We start from the raw sequence: 22,653 nt of genomic DNA, 5'->3' as shown, positions 1-22,653 counted from the left end.
TCCCCGATCACCATCTCATTTAAAGTCATTCTTAAGAATATGTGTAGAACTTTCTTCATACCTGATTGTAATGATCTGTCCAAAGTTCAGCTCAAAGTTGTTAACTTGAGCAATGAAAATGGCAGCCAAAGCCTCGTAGAGGGCGGTCCCATCCATGTTAATGGTGGCCCCCACTGGGAGCACGAATCTGGTGACACGTTTGTCCACGCCATTGTTCTCCTCCAAGCACTTGAAGGTGATGGGTAGGGTAGCAGAACTGAGAATGGTTAAAAAAGGGCGTGTCAGCTGACTGTCCAGATCTTTTAGACCATGACTACGTGTTTGGTATTTTGGACAGAGTTCCTTCCTCTCCCATGTCCTAATTTAAAGGGAACTAAGTCAGCACTTGTATAAATAGGGGAACAGGGTTAGGAGTGTGTGGGTTGCCTCCCTGGGTTATTTGGCAGCTCTCCTGCTCCTGGGTTCTTCTGTGAGGCATCGTTTGTGATTATTCCCCTCTCCCCACACCTGCGCCGAGGGACTCTGCCATCTTTCCCTTAGGCACAGGTCAGCTGGAAGAGAGAGATGACAGTGGGCAGGAAAGGAATAGCTGATTTCCATTTGTCTCCCCAAAGGGTATACAGCCAACCATTCCCTGAATCCCAACTAGGTCTGATGAGCACCTGCGTGAAAATGCCAATTCATATGCCCTGAAGTTTGAAACCCAGAACCATTCCCTACCACCCCCCCGCCCCGCCCCTCACCACCACCACAGGATTCTGGATCAAAGTTAAGTTTGAGATACATTTTCTGATAGGGGTAAACCACACATATGTACATCCCTACCTGGAGGAGGTTCCGAGAGCTGTGATGAGTGCTTGCAGCAACCCTCCAATAAAAACCCAAGGGTTTTTCCGCGTTACCAAGAAGTAGAGGAGGGGCAAGACAATGACGGCGTGAATGAGCAAGCCAACGATGACGGTCACCGTGTACATGGCAAGCTGCCCCCCAATCACTCCCATGTCCTCCATCTCAACAATTTTCCCTGCAATCAGGAAGAGGATGCCCAGAGGGGCGTACCTATGTAGAAGCAACACACGCACGGTTGGAAGTCTGATTTCCAACGAGCTATTCCACAGAAACTACCAAGTGGCAAGAAAACATGAGAGAGAGTTGATTGCCAAACTTTTTGTACCCAGGATACTATCAGAATTTGCAGAAACTGTGAAGTTCTTTTAAAAATATAAATAGCACATAATAAGGCTTTCCTCTCACTCAGAATTTCTCTAGGTCACAATTTTTTTTTTTTTCTCCTGAGCCTATGAAAAAAGACTGGTACAGACGTTTTTAAACTCACCTCTTTTTCTAGATCACTCTCCTTTCACCCCACCTGGGTCACTTTTGTGGTCCTCAGATGCCACCCAACTCCCCCTGCCTTTTGTTCTCCTTCTAAGTACCCCGAACAGCCAGAATCCACTGAACCAATATGCAGACTTTTAGAAGCATTTCCCACATCAGAGCTGATTTTCAAGTTAAAGCAAGATGCACACAATGCCATTTCAGTGCTTTAGATTTGTAGTCATCGTTCTTAATCAAAGTCTGCTTTTATTATTTTTTTCCCACATTACACACCACTTACAATATTACTTAGCATCAGTCTTCAAATCAACTCTTAAATAAATTTACTCTAAGAATAAATTTTATGGGGGGAGCTTGGTGGCTCAATTGGTTAAGCGTCTGCCTTTGGCTCAGGTCATGATCTCAGGGTCCTGTGATCGAGCCCTGAGTTGGGCTCCCTGCTCAAGGGGGAGCCTGCTTCTTTCTCTCCCTCTGCCCTTCTCCCCTGCTCCTTCTCTCTCACTCTCTCTCGCTCACTTAAGAAAAAGAAAAAAAAAGAATAAATTTTATGATATGGTGCAAATGGAAAACTAGTACCATTTGCCATAGATCGAAGGCAACTGTATAATAAATCCAAAGCTACTAAAATTAATAATGTGCATGTACATACTACCAGGATCAGGTTATGGGTGTTCTAATTAAGTAATTATCACCCACAGGCTGCTACTGACATTTGTGATCTTCCCCCCCGCAGACTGGCAAGAAGGAACAACTGAGACACAAAATAACTCGTAGGTATGACAACCTTTGTTGCATAAAGTTCCCTCTGCCCCGCTTTCAACTCCCTTTGTCTGACGTGCGCAATAAAGCACAACCAAACTCACGTTACCAAAAACAGAGGGGCCCATCACCCTTAAGGAGAAGGGTCTGCTGGGAACTGTGGAGGTCTTATTTCAAGTTGAAAACACAATGCTTCTTTTTAAAAGTCCTTTCAAAACACAGGCCAGGAAATTATAAGACTACCTGTTTTCAGAAAAGTAATAACTCAACGTTGAATGTGCAGGCGAATGTACAGCTTGAAAAGCTACATGTGAGGTTCATTCAGCAGCCGTGAATGGGTTTCTTTCATAAAAGAGGGGAAAGGTGGAGGCATTTTAATAATATGAAGATAAATGTCCACTTTCAGCTCTGCCAGGATTTCAAAGGAGGGGCCCCAGGATTTCAACCGAGGGCTCCTGTGGAGATCACATTCTGATCAGCCTTCGTGCCCAAGTTCATATCCACCTCGTACAAGCTCCTGAAGAATGGATTTCTCTGGGCTTTGGTGGCCATAAAGACAAAGGATATTTTTAATCGTGTTGGTGAGTGCTTTTCCCAGAAATGGATGCCTTCCTCCTTCCAGTGCCAAGAAGGAGTCTGGATTAGAAATAAAGGATAAAGGGAAAGCAACCCCCACATGAGGCCTAAACCAATCAAAGGGTTCTCTCCCAGCTGGCGAGAATTTACTTTCCAAGGTCAATGTTCCTCTGTGAATTTAGTCTTTTCCTTTGTGCTCTCCTCTCAACTTTATTTGAAGGAAGTTTTGTTATGACTTGTGGATTGGCATTCTATAACACTTCCCATGAGTCCCTCAGGCAGGCAGCAGGACTGCCATGATTTTACATTTCTTTCTCAGGGCTAAAAACGGAGGAGAGGAGATCTTTTTCTGATGGTCAAGGGGGCCTCTAGGTCTGCTTTGCCCTCTACTGCGAACGCTCTTCTCTTGGCTCTTTGTGTGGCTAGTTTCTCCTAGTCATTTCAGATCTTAGCAAAAAAATCACCTCCTCAGAGGCCAAAATCCAAGCAAATTTTGTCCTTCCTCCCTAGTCACTTTTTATCACATCACATAAAATAAAATCTGCTGTTTTATTTATTTTTTTCACAGCACTTGTTACTAAAGCATCTGGTTGATTTGTTTATTTTTCTATATCCCTTAAAAGACTATAAGTTCCAGGACATCCTTGTCTGTTTTCTTCATTGCTATGTCCAGAGGGCATGGCATTGTACTCCTGGTATAGAGTAGACACTTATAACTAAACAGATACAGAATGAAGGAATGAGGAATGGTATCCCACCAGCCCTGGAGTAAAGGAGTAGACACCTTGTAAGAACAAGGAAGCGAACTTACTAAGAACGGCTTGCAGATGGGATCCAAGGCTACTACAGGCCCTGAAAATCACTGATTTTCTTGTGCTTACCCAGGTGAGATTGTTGCCATTGGCTATCCTGCCTGGTGGCATCTTCCTCAGTACGGAACCCGTGTTGATGGCAATAAGCATCTGTATACAGTGTATCCAGCCAATGGAGATACGTACCACATTATTACCGCTACCAATCTCATGATGGCTTCGTTAAGAGAATCAAAGAACTCTCTCAGGGCTTGCCCCTGCTCTTTCATGTTGCCAATCACAAATCCAAAGCACATGGAGAAGACAACTAGTCCCAGGGCATTGACCCCATTCACAGAGCCTGGAACTGGGACCAACTCCTCTGTGATCCTTGTAAGAGTCTCCATGGCCTCTGACACATTGTTTATCACGGCGCCCACGAGCGTTTCATTGGACTGGATGGGCACTTTAAAGCTTCTCTTCTCATAGTTGGTTTTAAACTTAAAAAAGAAAAGGCACAACAGGGATTAGAGGTGATTTTTGTTTTCTTCTTTTTACTTGTCTGCTGTCCAAATTTTCTCTAATGATATACATTACCTTGCATTCAGAGAATAGTGTTATAGAAGGTATTTAGCATCTACCTAATCTGTGACAAACCTCTACTACTTCCTCAGCACAGACAGACAGACACACACTCAAATACAAGACAAATCATAACAGGAAAGAGGTATCTGGTTGAAGAGTCTGAACTAAGAAGAGTCTGAACTAAACATACACATGTGCTTTTGCTTTCTTCTGAAATCCTAATAAAATGGCTAAAATGGGCTTTTAAAAAACTGTAAATCCAAATATTCACATAGTCCCTTTACTATCTATAGGATCATGCTATGGGATCATGGACAAATCACCAAGCACCATTTTGGTCTTACATCTGTGAAACAGAAATAACCACAGTGGTTCTACCTCATAGGGTTGTTGTGATGATTAAATTAAGCATAATATATGAGAATACCTTGTAAATTTTAAAGTACTACACTAAGGTTGGTTAATGGTGCTCAGTGACAAAGCCCTTTGGGGACTAGACTTAGCTGGAGATTTCAGTGAATATTAAAAATTTAAAACCCCCCTATGCACCCCTATGTTTATAACAGCATTATCTACAATAGCCAAATTATGGAAGCAACCCAAGTGTCCATCAATAGATGAATGGATAAAGAAGATTCCACACAATGGAATATTATTCAGCCATAAAAAGAATGAAATCTCGCCCTTTGCAATAACATGGATGGATCTAGAGAGTATAATGCTAAGTAAAGTAAGTCAGAGAAAGATACCACATGATTTCACTCATATGTGGAATTTAAGAAACACACAAAGGAAAAAAAAAGAGACAGAGACAAACCAAGAAACAGACTCTTAGCTATAGAGAACAAACAGATGGTTATCAGAGGAGGGGGTGGGGGGGGGATAAGAGATGGGGGCAATAGGTGATGGGAATTAAAGAGTACACTTATCATGATGAGCACTGAATAATGTATAGAACTGTTGAATCACTATATGGTATACCTGAAATTAATATAACACTGTATGTTAACTAGATTTAGTTATTTATATATATATATATATATATATATATATATATACATACACATACATATTTATTGTATGTTATACATATACTAATTCTAGTATACTAGTATTAAAAAAATTAGTGAAATTAAAAAAAAAATTAAAATCCAAAAACAATGGTCTTCAAGGCATTTCTGACAATATCAAGGCATTTCTGATAATATCAATAGATGCTTGATTAATAGTTGAGGACAACAACCCAATTCTCAAGTCTATAAAGGAATTTCTCTTCTTACTCAAGTTAGTCCTTTCCCAACAGCTTCTGCATAGATGTCCCAGACAGAAGACGCAGAGTATATAACTGTGACCATATAAAACAATTAAGCCCATCCATCTATGATTTTAATGAGAGTAGAATTCCTAGGCTTTATGTTGATAGCAGTAAAGGATCAGAGAGTAATGATGTACGGATGTTGACTGGATCTACAGTCTAGGGGAAGAACGCGCAGCTGTACATGAAGTGCTGGGCCATTTCTCTACCGAGAGTGAATGGGAGACCTTTTTGTCCAGTGGGAAACAACCGCTCTCAAACAAGGACGTGGCCAGCTGTCAATACTATGGACACATCCCTGAACAATCACTGATACTGCTGGTAATTCTAAGTAACAAAGAAACTGGCCCGTTTTGGTCTCCTGTTCCCAGTCAACTCTCAAATCTCTATTTCATTGGGATGCTTTAGGCATTTTATGGATTGTCTAGGGTAGATTTCCCATCCTGATTAGCCTTTCCTATGGCTCTAACTCTTTCCCCTTAGACACAGTTTGTAGCCTACAGAAATTGCAACCTCATTTGCATTCTGGTCTAAGACAAATAGATCTGGGAGGATACATTTGCTTCCCTTTCAAAATCCTGTAAATGCAATCCAAAACCAAATACAATAAATCTGCTCGAGTCAGCACTTTCCCCAGTGCTGCTAGAAATCAGCATTTTTGATGTTGCCCGGTGCCAACTGACTAAGTAGAATAGTCAGCCCCATGGTGCTGGGGTTGGCTGGTTGGATTGAAAGGGGTTTATTATTTATGGTTATTGCAGGTTTTGAATAAAGAAAGTTTGATTTTGGCTTCTTAGACTTTTTTTTTTTTTAAAGAAAGGATTCTGTTTGAATTTTGCAGTGTGTGCACGGATTACCTGTTAAAAATAGTCGATAACATTGGGGAGGGTGTGTGTTATGGTGAGCGCTGTGAATTGTGTAAGACTGTTGAATCACAGACCTGTACCTCTGAAACATATAATACATTATATGTTAAAAAAAAAAAAAAAAAAGAAGATAGCAGGAGGGGAAGAATGAAGGGGGGGAATCGGAGGGGGAGACGAGCCATGAGAGACTATGGACTCTGAAAAACAAACTGAGGGTTCTAGAGGGGAGGGGGGTGGGGGGATGGGTTAGCCTGGTGATGGGTATTAAAGAGGGCACTGGGTGTTATACGCAAACAATGAATCATGGAACACTACATCAAAAACTAATGATGTGATGTATGGTGATTAACATAACATAATAAAAAAATAAAAAACAAAAAACAAAACAAAAAAATAAAAATAGTCAATAAAAGTTAAAAAAAAAGGTGGGGGAACCATAGGGTGACTTGAATGAATAAAAGTTAGTCCTCCATGGGGTTGGAGTTTTATTTTGTTTGCTTTAGAGATCTTAAGCAGAAGGGTTAGGGAATTACAACTAGGGCGAAGTGACACCATCTGGAGAAATGTCCGGGAACTATTATTTAACCCAGAATGTCTAATTATTTTCCTTTTAATATTTTGGGCAACAAAGCTTTTTTATTCAGGTGAAGTGAGAATGAACTTTACCCCCTAACAGTAAAGTTGTATCCATAACAGAGAGAGCCAAGCATTGCATGTATATGGGCTAAGAGGAACTGGACCTCACTATAGCTTCCAGGCAGGTGTTTCATCCCTTTCCAGGAAGCAGAATGTAGGAACAGAAAAAGGATACAATTTGGAGTCAACACAATGGTTCTGAATTCTGGATCTACCATTTATTACTTGTGAGATCTTGTGCCTATTAAATACTCCTTCTGAATTATCATAGATGAGTTGCCTCATCAATGAAATGAAGACAATGATACCCATCCCATTCATGCGAGGACCAAATGTAACATTAGTGCTTGCCACACAGCAGGCATTCGAGAAATCATGATGCCATTTCTGATATGGTTCCTCCTTTAGAAGCCATAGGCCCTTAATAGATTTTTAAAAAACAACCCGTTGGGGCGCCTGGGTGGCTCAGTTGGTTAAGCGACTGCCTTCGGCTCAGGTCATGATCCTGGAGTCTCGGGATCGAGTCCCGCATTGGACTCCCTGCTCAGCAGGGAGTCTGCTTCTCCCTCTGATCCTCCCCCCTCTCATGTTCTCTCTCTCTGTCTCATTCTCTCTCTCAAATAAATAAATAAAATCTTAAAAAAAAAAAAAAAGACTAAAAACCTTAAAAAAACAAACAAACAAAAAAACAACCCGTTGATTTTTTAAATTAAACCCAGAAACTTGAATAATCTCCGTAATCTTTAAAGCAAGTTGAAAATGTGTCTTATACTGGAGTTTGTTTGCTTGGTGGGCTTTTGTGTGTGGAATGCGGGGGGCGTAGAGAGGGAGGGAGTGTCCTGATTGGCCTTCTTAATAATTAACAGAGACTCAATGAGTTATTTGTATGCAAGACTTAGAGTATCTGGCAACTAATTAGCCTTCAAAACAAGGTAAGACCTCCCCACCCCCGGCAAGTTCCTCAGAAAACCCTAGCGCTTTCCATCTGGTTGGCAAAAGAGTGTTTCTTATTGCAGAGAAATGGAAAAAAAAAAATAAACAAGAGGGTCCCACTCTGTGTGGTAGGCCAAAGAGGAATTTCAGAAGTGATTTAGTGGCTATAGTGTGTTTACCTGTTTAAAGCAGGCTTCCACCAGATTTGGAGGGAACATATTCCTGCAAAGAAAATAATGGTCATTTGAAAAATTTCTCAAATAATAAGTTTGCTTCTTAAATACTTTTTCATGGTGTCCAAGGTAAAGATTGAACTAAGCAGCAAATGGATAAAAAGAAAGGTTTTGGTGGATTTTATGACTTGAAGTGGGACATATGGTTATCCCTATGTGGGGCCCATGTTGTTCATATTTTTCAGGGAAGTCACAAATTCAACTCATCTGTCCTTTTGTCAGACAATGGGATTTTTAAATTTGGTCATTATCTCATCAAATCCTGCTCCCGGGAAGAACCAAAGTGAGAATGGAAACACCCTTGGTTATAAACATTCTGGTTAACTGAGGTATTATTTAATAGTGGCCCTTTTGATATTGTGCCATGTGTCCAGGGACCAGATGTTCTGAATCAAATGTCATGGTCAGACTGTGGAATTTTGTTCTCCATAAAGTCCTCCCAAAGGCCAGCTGGGGGATGGGATATTGACACTGAATTGCTGGAGCTTTTGAGGCTCTTTGGTGACCAATGGAAATATGGTTCACAAAATTTGAACTTGTGGTCCATGTGGCCAGGTTTGTCACTTTCTCAGAGCAGTGTTTTGAGTTCATGGTGGAGTTCAAGGGGCCACAGTCTAGCTGCAGAGTCTCTAACCAGCTGTGTGAACTTGGCCAAGTCACTACACCCATTTAGGTCTCTGCTGATTTATCTGTTGAAGAGAAGATTGGAATAAACTATCATTAGGGCTTCAAGGTTGAAGACTTTGGGCCAAGGAGACATGGCCCAGGAAGTTGCAGAGCCTGAGATTCCAGCAGTTGTGGGCTATCAAAGTCATGTTTTAACGTCATCAACTCTTGTCCCTTTTCTTCTTACTGCCTAGACAATCCTATTTCCTTTCCCTTCCTATCTGTGCTCTCTGGGTCTGTTTATATAAATCTTGATAGAAATGTGAGTTCGGGAGATGTCAGGAAAAATACTCGAGCCAAGTGACTGGTGGGGATAGGCTACTCATACACCTACCACTGGGGCAAGGAGAGGCAGAAACACACAGCACTCTGATAGATCAACCAGACTTGGGATGACCAAGATCCCAATTCTTCAAACAAGGAGTAGAAATTATACAGAAAGAGAATATAATAAAATACTCCTAACCTAACCTACCTGATGGTAAAGTTCATGGAAAAAATGGTGAAAAGCCTTAAAGCTTCCTATTGCTGGTGGTGCTTCACCATCCCTTGTAGGTTCCCTTAACCCTGCCTGTACCTTTCCAAACCCCTTTCGCTGATTCTTTTGAATATGCAATATGCTTCCTGCCAGGATCTGACTGACACAAGGGCAGGTGTGTAGAGAGGGTGAGCAGGAAGGTGCCAGGATCAACCTCTGGTTTACTTCATAGTTCTGTGTGAGATGACTCTACCATCAAGTCTGTTTCAAGTATTAGATAAGACTCATTTGCAATCGGTGTCTGGTTTGTACACAAAACAATGCTAAAGAAGCCATCCTTTAATCCTTTATTGCTGGTCTGCCAAATCCTTTCTTCGTGACTAGTATAAAAGGAAGACCTTAGAATGGGTATGACCAGATGATCCTTAAGGTCCTTTCTGGACAGAAACTGTTGTGCATAATGGATGATGATACAGATGACAAGTTCCACATTAGAAGAGTCCAATCAACAGGCTATAGTTGAATAAAAACTAGCCTTAAACAGCAAGACAGTAGGGTAAGACTTATTAATATTCCAAGGTAAGCTGCATAGCGGAGAGGAGAACTGAGTGATCAGATTCTGAATCCTAAAAGCAAGGCACTCAAAAGCGATATCCCCTCTCTGCCCTTCTCACCTCTTTCCCATTAGATCAGAAAACAAAACCTGTAACTTCTGTTAGAAAGAAGTAAAAATGTGACCTTCATTTCAAGCCCCGCAAGGCTGGTTCAGTTAGACAACTATTCTGCAGTCTGACTAGCTCCCCAAAAAGAGGGGCTGGGTGTCAAAATATATCCAAAGGGGTGGGCTTGCAAGGACATACCTGATCAAGTCCAGGAAGGCGTCTGCAGCAGTCACTTGAACAATTTTGCCTTCTCTGTGCATGTTTTCCTTTGTGCCCTTCCCGGGATGGATGATGATGACAATGATTATGCCAATCACCACAGCAATGATGGTTGTAGTCATGTAATAGACTACTGCTCGCATTCCCATCTTCCCTGACGCCTTACTATCTAGGGCCGCCATTCCTGGTGAAGGCAAACAGAAGGAGATTTTCAGGAAGTCAGTCCAAAGAAGTCTCCAGAGGAAGGTAATGGGGACAGTAATTCCTTCTACACCCCCTTACCCTCATTCCACCCAGCAATGGGATTTTACACAAGTTATGAGAACTTGGCATCAGATTTCATCAGGGCATCATAAAAGGTGAAGGAAAAAAGCCGAAGAATGGCCAGTCATCAGCCGTGGCAGCAAACATCTGATCACTGTTTCCTTCGTCAAGAGTTGATTTCACATGGCTCTCTAATGATTTAAAAGGGCAATCAAATTCTTTCCTAGGTTATTACTGGTTGGGGAAGCTATGAGTGTAAATAGTGAGTAGTGTGTGTGTGTGTATCTGTAGATGAAGAGATGCTCAAAAAAAATTTCTGGCAGGATAACCTGAGCATATCTCAAGTCACTGTGGTGACTCACATGGATAAACCGGCATTAAATTATTTTAAAAGACTTATTATTTTATATGTGTACTTGGGAGTCTTTTCTTTGATGTTTTTATGCAAAATGTAAGCCATTATTCTGATCACCTAACAACTTATCGTCAATATGCATTTAAATTAGACATTGGGTTATAAAACCAAAGTTCTCAAATAGTTTCTCTGTGGTTTCATTTCATCTCATCTCATCAAAACTTAAAAAAAAATTCTCTTTTTTGGTGGGGTTCTTCTCATGTTTCCACCTTCTCCCCTGGGCATGGAGTACCTCATCTCATGTTAAACATCTTCGCCCTCTCGTTTTCAGGACATCTTCAAAGTCTACCTCAGGCGAGGTGTTATATCCTAGGTAAAAAAGGAGGTGTGACTTTCAAGATTTCCCTTCCTGCTCTAGCAAATGGAACATATCTTAATGTCTCTTGGGGTGGTAAAAAATTGGAAATGACACAAACCCCTCAAAAGATTAGATTATACACAGACCTGTACCCCTGAAACAAATAATACATTATATGTTAATTAAAAAAGATTAGATTATAATAATATGGGCTCTTCTGTTTCATTAGCTATTTCTTCACTTTTCTTCTTTCTTTCCCTTCCCTAATCTCATGGAAACACTAAAATCCAAGTATAGTATAATCCAATCATAATGAAGGGACTATTTTCTTTACTATTTAAAAATTGCATTTTTATAAATGTATTAAAAGGTTATACTGTACTCCAATGATCAGTACCAGATTCTAATAGTGATTTAATCTTTAGGTAGTGACTCTGTTCATACCAACATATTTAGAGTAAGGTAAAATATTGAAAAAAAAATAGTATCCATGATAGGGCTGGGTTTGCCCCCAAAATGTGATATAATGTTAATTCCCATGATAATTGAAGCCAGGGCTTTCAATTTAGAATTTCATTTATATTTGAATCATATCATTCATAATTTTCATAATAAGCACTTACTTAGTACCCGATATGTTCTTATTTTTAACAACAACCCATAACGCAGATTAAAAACCACTTAAGTGACTAAGGTCTTAGTCAACACCAAGTAAAATGGAGTGGGTACTTGAACTTTGCTCTTATGTCACTAATTTTCATATACTTTCTGCCCTTGAGGAGACCAACTGCAGCTCCCACAAAGGAGGCCAACTTTGGCTTTAACGCATGAACTTAGCTTCTCTTACCCTTGCCCTGGGTTTCTTGAAGCCCAGGGCTAAATATCCATTGACTGGGATGGTGGCACTTCAACACTTTGCCAGCCTTAAAAATGGGCTAATCTGTTCTCAGTCAAATGTCCCATCCCCCCATTTTCATCCCCAGGTCTGAATCACATCTCAAATATCTTGGCTTCCTGCGCTTGCAATAATTTCTCTCAGAAGGGGCCCACTCTTTTTCCCATTATTGCCTGAGCTTGTCACCACTGAAGCCTGAAATTCTTCGGCGGCGAGTGGTGTGGGCACAATAGACCGGATATCTCTGCTAGGGGGTACGAGGCAGCAGTATTTTCTTCCTCCGAGATGCTTTCTTTCCCTCTCGCCTTCTATTCTGTGGTGCTGTTCCGTTCTCACGCCAAGTCTTCTCTGACGCTCCTGCCCACTACTCCCGACCTATAGCTATTCAGAGAGAGCGCTAAGTGGTCAAGGCAGAGCACTGGAAACCAAAGTGGCAAACAAAGGAGGAGGCCTAAATCTCCCTCCCTCCCACTGTGGGGGTAGGGTTGGGGGGAGTTACCCCAGAGTTCACAGCTACAAGGCTATCAACTCGAAGAAACAAAGATTCTTATTTATAGGATTTTTTTTTTTAAATTAAAAAAATGAAAACCAATATGAAAGTATTTTCTCCACACCTTTAAATTCTGAAATAGCTGAAGACAACCACCAAGGCATTGTTTTTAGCAGTGATCCCAGAAGGAGAACGGATAGTCAAATGAGAGGCCTCACCAACCTCTACATATTGACCCTTTTCCTTTGCAAGAGAATAAAGCAACAGCTGCTATTATTTCAGCCAAGGAAGGAGGGGTGTGTTTGGGGTAGGGTGGAGTATCTTCATGAACCAATTCTCCATGTAGGTCTGTTTCCAAGAGGGGGCCCTGGTGTCCCACACGGACTGCTTGCCTACCTCCGTCCCTGGTCCTCCATCCCCTCTCCCCACCTGCCAACTCTGACCACTCCCCTCTTCTCTGACACAGGCTCGTAAAACTAAAGGGACCACCACGAACAAGGTCACACACTGTCGTGAGGGCAAGAGCAGGATGGATGTGGACAATCTGCCAGACACAGGGCCTGAAAGAGAATGGTCCTGATAATGGTGGAACCAGGAAAATGGAGGACGAGCTCCGGAAGACAAAATCTAAGGTGAACAATGTCTCTCTTCCTCTCCCTTACTTCCCTTCCTCTCTTGCTCTCCTTTACTCAAACTCAGTGACCATCTCTGTGCCCTAACCTCGAGAAATCCGAGACAAAGCTCTACACCAGAGACTACACACAAATGTCAGAGTGTCTGGGGGCAAGGGTAAAGTACTGAATCACTTTGTGGAAAAGGGAACTTTGGCAGGAAGTGCCCTAAATATTTAGGAAGGGAAGATTTTAATTGAGCCTTGTCACTTTAAAATGGAAGAAAAGGGCACCGGGGCAGGGGAGACAGGCGGTCACTTGGGTGTGTAGGTACTGACGGGAGTGTGTTACAACAACTATGCGTTTGTCTAAACATACATTGGAGAAACACATTCCAGAGCAAGTAGTAAAGATAATGATCTCGGCTGGTCTCTTTTTCTTCATTTGATCTGGGTTTAGCTAAACCAGACCCATTCAAGACAACTTGACATCTTTATTATGAAAACAATCTGCCATCAGAATTGAGACCCTCTTGAAACCCAAGAAATACTATATTGCACAATTGCTACAAGTACTGGGACTGGTCTTCCAATTATAATGACATGTTTGTTATGTTTATATGTTTGGTATATTTTGAGTTAACTTTTGTGCTAGTTCCCTAATTCGCTCACAAAATCCCACCCCCAATCAATGGCACATATTCATCTAATTTCATGACAACTGGAGGTTGTAGATGTCATTGATATCATTTTAAAGGTGAAGATACTCAAGAGCAGAGAAGTTAAGTAACTTGTCCAGTGTCGCACAGCTAGCAAATGGCAGTGGCAGAATTCGAACCTGCACTCCCAAGGGATCACCCTTTCCCCTATACCTCTCTTTTAATGGACAGGCTGGAGGAAAATTCCATGGCAGTAGATCACTGAAAAAACTCTAGCACATTACTCAGCATTCCCTACCTTCAGAGGAAGTGCATTACACTGGTCACCCGAAGGACTAGCTAGAGAACTAATCAATTAGTACAAATTTCTCATCGTTTCTAGAAAAACAGCCAAGAGCATATTCTAATGGAGCATGGAGGATCACGGATACTTGCTGGCTGTGGGTACATGAATCTTATTTTCCTTTCTAAAAACCAACCCATCAAGATCCAGTCATCAAGGAAGCAATCCATCGATCATTTCTGCAAACCTATTACATGTTCACCGATGAGTTAAGCATCTAAAAGGGATTAAACAGACATTTTTTAGAATGTAAAAGATAAAGACTTTGCTTCAGAAACCTGGATATTTTAGGCAGTAGTCACTTTGAAGAGAGAGGAAGGAAGAGAAGAGAGTTTCTTAATGCAAATAGGTAAATACGCATTTACTTCTTTATTTATAAAAACAGTCTTTTGGTAATCAGTTTGGCATTAACAAATATGCACCACATTTGTGGGTTTTTGCTGGGATGGAGTAGGGAGGGAGGCTCATAAATACGTAAGTGGAACTCTGTAAGTCTGTATTGTAAATTGGATTTCTTTTGGTATAATATTTGGTATGACTTCTTGGATAAATGAAATATGCATTCAGAGAAGTATAAAAGGATAACATATAAATAATGTCAAGTTCTCTCTTATTTGCATGGATTTTATTCTCCCATCTGCTAAAAATCCGTGTCTTATCCATTCATGTGTTTTACTCCACTTCCCCCAATAATTCCTGTCTCTGGTTTTGAAAATTGAAATTTAAGGATGAAGCCTTCTGTGATGAATTGTCTTTCTACTCATCCTCATGGTGTTTCATTGTTCTTCCAGGGACTGGACCAGGCCCAGAAAGAACAGAAAATCAGCAACTGCTGATTCAAGAATATTGTCTGTTTTGGTTTTTGTTTTATTTTAGAGGCACTCCTTCTCCACAATGGGCTTCTCAAATGCTCATGTAATGAAAGCCGCCTGTTCTCCATCCTCCTAGAATTTCAGGATGGGCAAACTTACAACAAGGAAGTCAAGGAAGAGCTCCAGCATGTCATTTGACTGGAAGGTGCTGATTTTTTTTTAAGGAAAGTTAAATTCTAAAAATACAATATACTTCCTATTTACAGATTGAAAAATGAACTCTTGTATCCTAAAGCAACTGCCCGCTGCTGGAGGAAAAAGGGCACACTGGAACCCTCAGAAAGGAGAGTGAGCAAGAGGGTCAAAAAGCTCAGAGGAGAGGAAGGGAAGGGAGCGCGGGGGGGGGGGGGGGGGGGGGGGGGGGGGGGGGGGGGGGGGGGGGAGCGGCGGAGGGAGCGACCATAAAATAAATCATTTTAAATCTGTCTAAAACTATATTACGTTTTTCTTCACTAAACTATTTTCTTCTGGCCCCTTTATAGACTCAATCGTAAAACAAGTAAAGTTCTATGATTCTATGGGTTGTGGAACAGAAGAATCTTTCAAAGTTAGGTTTGCTAATGATTGTATCACAATTTTGAATCACAATTAATAAGCAGGATGCAGCCTCAGAACTTAATCTCAAAGACAACAGTTAAACTACTTAAGGCCAACCTCAGGCATTTTGGAAGTGTATTCTTTTTTTTTTTTTTTGCTCAGCGATTAAGAGTTTAGGCTCTGAGGGGCGCCTGGGTGGCTCCGTCGTTAAGTGTCTGCCTTCGGCTTGGGTCATGATCTCAGGGTCCTGGGATGGAGCCCTGCATCGGGCTCCCTGCTTGGCGGGAAGCCTGCTTCTCCCTCTCCCGCTCCCCCTGCTTATGTTCCCTCTCTCACTGTATCTCTCTCTGTCAAATAAATAAATAAAATCTTAAAAAAAAAAAGAGTTTAGGCTCTGAGGTAAAGATACCTGGATTGCACTTTTGGCTCTGGTAGCTTATGACCTCTGTAAGCCTCCGTTTGCTCATCTGCAGTATGGGAATCCTGACAGCCCTCTCACTGGCTTTTCACTGGCATTAAAGGGACTTCCGTTCCGAAAGCACTTAGCACAGAGCTTGGCACAGAGTAAGGATTCAACAAATGTTAGCTGTTATTATTAAGTAAGCAGAACAGTAATAAACAAGCTATTCACTAAGTATTATTTGCCTTCTCTAAGCCTCCATTTCGTCTAGACAAGAAGCTAATAATATTTATACTGCAAGCTTAGGGAAAACTTACATGAAGAATCCAGACAAAGCAGGTTCTTGATAAATGCTACTTACTGTATGTCTCTCTCTACTAAAATTTTAGTGCCAAGAGAGCAGAGCCATGTGTTTTATTCACTAATGTAGCCTCAGTGGCCATGGAATGGCGCCTGCACAAGAAGTATTTGTTGAATAGTCATTCTTATCACCGCTGTTGTTGTTACATTGGGGAGAGGCCACACACACTTTTTTTTTTTTTAACATTTAGGTTAGGTTACTGTGAATTACAAGTACTAAAGTTGCTTTTGTTTAAAATACTCTGAAATTTGGATTTGTCAGTTTTAGTTGCTCTTCCCCCAATTAATCCAAAATCGGTTCATTCTATCTTGGAGAATGAGAGACAGCCCTGGTGGGGAAAGAGTGACTCAGCATCACCTGGAGCTTCATTTCCAGAGCTGGGGGGAGGGGTGGGGTGGGGAGGGGGTGTCACTGGCAGCAAGGTGTCCGGGGATGGTCAGGAAGGCAGAAGGCTGGCACACCTCTACTAGTCACCGCCAGGAGCACCCTCCCTCTTTCCCTTCCTTCTCTCTCTCCCACTCCTGTATTATTTTCCCTCTTTTACTACCACGAGGCAGTGATGCAGAGGAGCCTATATAAGTAACTGCTGAAGTCCTATCCGTCCACATGTTAACAGAACATTGAGTGAATAAGTGAAAAACACACCGAAGGGAATGGAAGACCGGGCTAGGGGTCTAACACGTGCTTATGATGCAGCTCATGGGTTATGACTAGTATTGTTTTCCATTAATGAAAGAGAACAGAATAGGAAATACTAAAGGGTATCACCTGTGGTAAAGGTAAGTATCAGTTTGTGAAACTTTTTTCAGCTGTGTGTATGTATTGTGCGTGGCTGGGTCACAATGTAAAATACATTTGTGTTTTTTTCCCTTTTTTTGGAGGGACACCCAGATATGAATACATTTGTATTTTATCTGTAGGTTCTAGTAAAAAAAAAAAGTAGTTTGCAAACACTGGTAGATACCCAGTTAATAGGAGAGGCTTTACAAAGGAACCATGAGCTATGGTCTCTCCTTCCTGTCATCCTCGCTTCCTATGACTTTGGACTATCCCCAGCACCCAAGCATTTATTTCACCGAGCTAGTGGAGACTAAGGAAATAAGGGGGCTGATGTCTAATATCTGGTCAGTTGAGTTGAACAGAAATTCTGTAGACATTGTAATGAGGGGAGAAGTTTGAGAATAGATTCGCTTCACGCAATTTTGAGCAAAGAGGCATTTACTTTAATCAGTGATTCTTAGTGAAGAAGAGTTAAACCATCTCCATAAGCAGATGAGAAAAATTTTGTGGAATTCACAGTCAATTAAATCACAAGTATCTTCACAGGGGTTTTCGCCCTGGCCAAAATTTCCTTCCCATATAGCTGTTTATAATGTCACAAAACTTGATATTTCATTCACCTATAATATCACTTAGTTTTATGAGGTTATATTGCGTAAGAATGACAAGGAATCTTCTTTACGAATTTATTGCTTGTGATAGCATATAATTTGTCAGGCAAATTGATTTTTTAATTTGACCCTTAAAACTGTCAACAAAAGTCTTCCTTTGAGTTCCACTGTTCACTAGTAAAACGAACTGTGGACAGGCAAAAGGGAAACATTCTATTTTGAAAGACTGTTAAATAGAAAAATCCCAGGGGAGCAGACAATATTATTAGTGGCATAAAAAGTCACATAAATCACCCTTTATCCTCAGCCTGGTAGGACCAAGCACACAATCCCTTTTCTCTGGTTATTGCTGTCCTCCGAAAATGAACCTTCATACGGGGAAGCAGTGAGGGGAAACTGAGGCCCAACTTTAACTGCTGCTACCTCCAATATCAAAGAGCATCCGGTGGCCTCCTTGACCTTTGGGGTGGAGAATGTTTCTCCTGGGTTACCAGCTGGTGAGGTCCTCTGAGTGGTCAAGTTTGCTTTTCTCTACACTAGTCTTAACCATCCGATAGACTCTCATTACAGCCTACCACAGCCCTGCAGTCACTCCAGTGATGCGATCTGCCAGAAAACCCACCACGGGGACTTCCTCTCTCTCTCAGCCAAGGTCTCAAGAAAACCTCGGAAGAGCCAGCTCTGAGAGTCACTTCTCAGGCACACAGCTGCTGGCACAAGACCCACCGAGAGGTGATTTAGATACCCATTTACCCTTCACATTAGCCCATCCTTCGCTCACGGTATTGGAATGTGCTGCACAATATGCTTTTCTGAAGAGGAACCAGGGAGTAATTCATCTTCTTTATGTGTGCTAAGCAGAGCAAGAGGGAGAGGCGAGCGGGACCCATGATGGGCTGGGGAGTAGTGATTAGTAACAGCTGACAGCCTCAGACCAAGACCCTTTCTTTGGTTACCTCATTGTAATAGCCGAGCACAAAGGAATGACTGTCCTCTCGCCAAGATTTAGAAACCCAGGACTGCAGAAAATAGCAGCTAAAAGAAAAAGCGTGGGTTGGGCCATGGAGACGAGGGGCTGATCAGACCAACTCTTGGTTTTACCTGTGAAGCTTGGCTTTGAAAAGAGACCTCTATCATGGGCAAAGATGTGCCAACACGCAGTCGGCCATCAACCAGCCCCCGCCAGGACCACCGATGTGACTGGGGAAAGTAGGTGACTTCACTCACAGTAGAAAGACCGTGCAGAGAGCAGCAAATTGCTTCAGTTTAAAGAGAGGAAGTTCTTTGAGGGCCGGAGCTCCAGCCCCCTCTGCCCTTTTCCCCAAAGAATCATGATTTACAACCAACCACTGGATGAGTAGTTTGCAGTTTCCAAAGCAGCTCTCTTTACTTTGGATTGAATTACTTGCTGTGGAAAAGACCTCTATGTGCTGGGTCCCATGCGACTTTCTTAGGAAGATGATGGTCAAGACAGCATGTCTCCCAGCTGACAGAATGCTGAGTGGGACTGAATTCCACAACTGGGCCAGACTTGTCCAAAGTTAATCAAAAGGCATCTCAAGCTGACTGCAGAACATGTCAGACTCAAGGGGTTCCCTTTCTTCCCACGGAAGGCCTGTCCCTCACAGGAGAAAAGGAATTGAAAGCCTCATAGACATTGAAAGCAACACATGGACATTAAAAACCAATTCAACCTGGCCCCGATTCCCAGAACAGCTGAGACAGGAGTGTGTCCCCACGTCCTGAAATGAGGCTGGGAAGCAGCAGAGATTCCTGGGGCCAAAGGAGCCTTCCCCGCGGTTGCAACCCAACATCCACCCCATTCCTTGCCATCAAATGATTCTGGAACCATAAGCCAATCTGAGAACTTGGAAATGGACTGAGGTTAAGTTTGTGGCTTGAAACTGAAATTAACATACTTTAAAAAGATATATTTCTTATATAAAAAAAGAAATGATTGAGAATAAAATGCGTTCCCTTCGGCTATTTTCTAAATTAAATCCAGGACATGGGATCTTATATACAATATACAAGAACAATTTTTAAAAAATTTTACTCCACGTTCTGGCCAGTGAAGAGAGCATGCCAATGAAGTCTTTGGGGGACAGAGCTGGGGTTGAGAGAATGACAGAAGGAGGGAGAAGAGGGAAAGCATGGAATGGAGAAAAAGTTCAGTGGGTGCTTTTATCTCAGTCAGCATATTTCTTGGGCTGTGGCCAACACACCCCTTTTCAGTTGTGATTAATTTTCTCAGCATTTAAAACTTCCCATCAGTTGTTCTTATCTAATCTATAAAGGAATAGTCGCACCCAGGGAGTGGGAGATTATGCTCCCAGCTACCTGACCCGAACAATAAAGCAGTATCACTTCACTGAGTGAAAAAGACTGTCGCAAACCCTAGACGTGGTTGGCTTCCCTTACCTCTGCCTGAAGTGTAGTAAGAGAACATTTTCTCCCTGAAACAGGAAAAGCTGCATTTTTTGCCCCCTGGGCCAAGGGCGACAATGGAACGGAGTTATTCCTGATATAGTCCACCAGGAATGGTGCAAGGCTGTTGCAGCTCTTCCCTTCCCCTGAAGGGAGTTGTTTCTGCCTATTCTACCTCAGTTTTGTAACACCTATGTATGTAGTTTCTATGTGCTTCTCAGTTTCATATTTTGATGCTTTTTTCAAGGGGTATTAGAAATTCCTGTAAGTTCTCCAAAGAAAACTACGGGCAGCCCCTTCTCTCCAACTCCACTTATCCTGAATAGACTTCAGGGATCCAGGAAGGTGGCAGAGACAGAAAGTGAAATGGTGTTTGGTTGAATTGAGACTGATGTTGCATAGGTTGGATTGTAAAAATTATTCTTTAACTTGGAAAATGGGGATAGGGTGGATAAAAATGTAATTGCCAGTGCTTGGGAAAAAAACAACTACTGGATGGGTCTTGAGTAAAATCTGGTAACATTAGATGGCAAAAAACTCCCCCCAAAACCAAAAAAACCCCCACAACAACCCCAAAAATCCACCACCAGAAAAACCATCAAAAAACAAAAAAGAGAGAGAGGGGAGTGAACTGGGGACATTGTTGTTAAAAAGGGATAGGAGATAAAAGATTTATAAATAAGGTAAATGAAAATAGGGTGCAAAACTGAACTCAAATGAATGATCTTTTTTTAAAAAAAGATTTATTTGTTTGACAGAGAGAGAGAGAGCACAAGCAGGGAGAATGGGAGAGGGAGAAGCAGACTCCCCACTAAGCAGGGAGCCCAACTTGGGACTCAATCCCAGGACTCTGGGATCATGACCTGAACCAAAGGCAGATGCTTAACTGCCTGAGCCACCCAGGTGACCCTCAAATGAATGGTTTTAAACAGCCAGGGGAACACGACTGTAAAATGTGAGAACTCAGTCTGTAAACTCTACCTCGCTAGGCACACGCTAAGGACTTCATCTCATTAAATCCTCCCAGACAACCTGCAAGGCTGGGATAACAATGGCCAATCCCCATTTACAGATTAGGAAACAGCGAGGTTAAATCACTTGCTCGGGATCACACAGCTAGTAAGTGGCATTGCTGGCTTGTGAACTCAAGTCCTTCTGCCCCCAGAACCCCTGTTTAATCCCTACATCATAGGTCTGGTGATTCTTTGTAAAATAAAGTCTCCTTTGCACTGGACTTAAATCAATTGTTGACTTGCATTTGATTCACCTAATGGGGACTTCTGACAAAAATCTGTCAAATTCATATTTGAAAGGATGGTATACATCCCAGCCAAAAACGATGGTGCAAATATTGAAAAGTAAAACACTGATGATGAGCGGCTACTGTCAAAGCACTGAGTAGCCTGCACTAGAATTAGTCTGACATCTTCTTGAACTGCAGAGTTCTAACATGCCGGCTTTATTCAGAAGTTGAATCAAAGAAGAAAGAAAGAACACTCAACCATCGGTAATTCCGCACTGCAAAGGCCTTGGGTAATTCCTAGAACTCCCACGTCTCTTGGTGAAGCTGCAGATTCCCCCACCCCCACCCCCATTTCCTTCAGAGTATCTGTTATTAAACTTTCTCTGAGCCTAACCACAATGGCGCTCACCATCTCCTTAGCCAGCTCTTCACTGTTGGGTAGCTTTGAATTTTAAAACAGAAAGAAGCTCAGAAAGAAGCAAAATCTGGTTCCTTATAAACCCTTTTCTCCTGAGATAAAATTTTCCTTCTGGAAGAACACAAAGTGAGTCTGTTTCACATTTACCAGAGGGAACTTGGTCTTTTCTCCAGACTAAAGACTCAACATTTCTCCAACTGATCCTTATGTATCATGACTTCCAGACATTCGCCAACCTGTAATACCTCCCACTGCCTACCAGTCAGTGCCCTCATGCTCTGGTCCAAACCTTCTTTGCCCAGTTTTATTACCTGCTAAGACCTACCCCATTCTTTCAGGCAACTTAGTATACTCATCATTCCCTAGCCAAGCCTTGAGTTTTCCTGTCTCTACATCTTTGCTTTAAGGCTTCCTCTGTCCTTGTCCTCATTTCCTGTGGAAATCCTACCCTTGGTCCAGCTCCTGATTCCCATAGCCCTTTCCTTGTGCTTCTTGGCTTCCTAGTCCGCTTTGTTTTACAGTCATGTGCGTACCTGTCCGGCTCTCCATTTACATTTTCAACTCCTTGAGGCTATAGACTGGCAACGTCTCTTCATATCTTTATTCCCCACATCGGTTAGCATGTTGCCTGCCCCAAACAGAAGCCCAACAAACGTGTCTTAGATTGGATTCGACACCCTCTCAGTAGCTACTTTGCTTTGTCAAAGTCACTCTTGAATGTGCTCGGAATTAACAAATCACTCCCGATGTAGTGTGTACCAGTGCAGAGGACGGTGAACTATTAATAATTATAACTGACTAGATTCATTCTTTTTTAGCCACGACATCCTATTGTTGGGTCATATTAAGCTTTTAGTCACATGAACTGGTGCCAAGCTCAGTCTTTCCCCATCCTGTAATTGCACAAGTGCCTTTTGAATCTAAAAGCAGAAATACACATTTACCCCCCGCTCAACTTTATTGTGTTGGTTTC

The 22,653-nt window shown here is 42.0% G+C and overlaps 1 protein-coding gene across 1 annotated transcript in view; it reads right to left on the bottom strand.

Moving 5' to 3' along the window:
- Positions 1 to 22,653, bottom strand: part of SLC1A3 (solute carrier family 1 member 3) — a 77,250-nt gene that overhangs the window by 7,089 nt on the left and 47,508 nt on the right. Inside the window, exons 4-8 of the mRNA XM_032415148.1 lie at positions 10,037 to 10,241; positions 7,979 to 8,021; positions 3,672 to 3,964; positions 826 to 1,059; positions 62 to 256 (exon numbers count right to left, since the gene is read on the bottom strand). Of these exons, the coding sequence (XP_032271039.1) occupies positions 62 to 256; positions 826 to 1,059; positions 3,672 to 3,964; positions 7,979 to 8,021; positions 10,037 to 10,241 (970 nt within the window). The remainder of the gene's footprint in view (positions 1 to 61; positions 257 to 825; positions 1,060 to 3,671; positions 3,965 to 7,978; positions 8,022 to 10,036; positions 10,242 to 22,653) is intronic.

Source organism: Phoca vitulina, unplaced genomic scaffold, assembly GCF_004348235.1.
Source record: "Phoca vitulina isolate PV1807 unplaced genomic scaffold, GSC_HSeal_1.0 scaffold17, whole genome shotgun sequence".
NCBI classification, from domain to species: domain Eukaryota; kingdom Metazoa; phylum Chordata; class Mammalia; order Carnivora; family Phocidae; genus Phoca; species Phoca vitulina.
The sequence above is the reverse complement of the archived record's forward strand: the minus strand, read 5'-3'. Positions and strand labels throughout refer to the sequence as shown.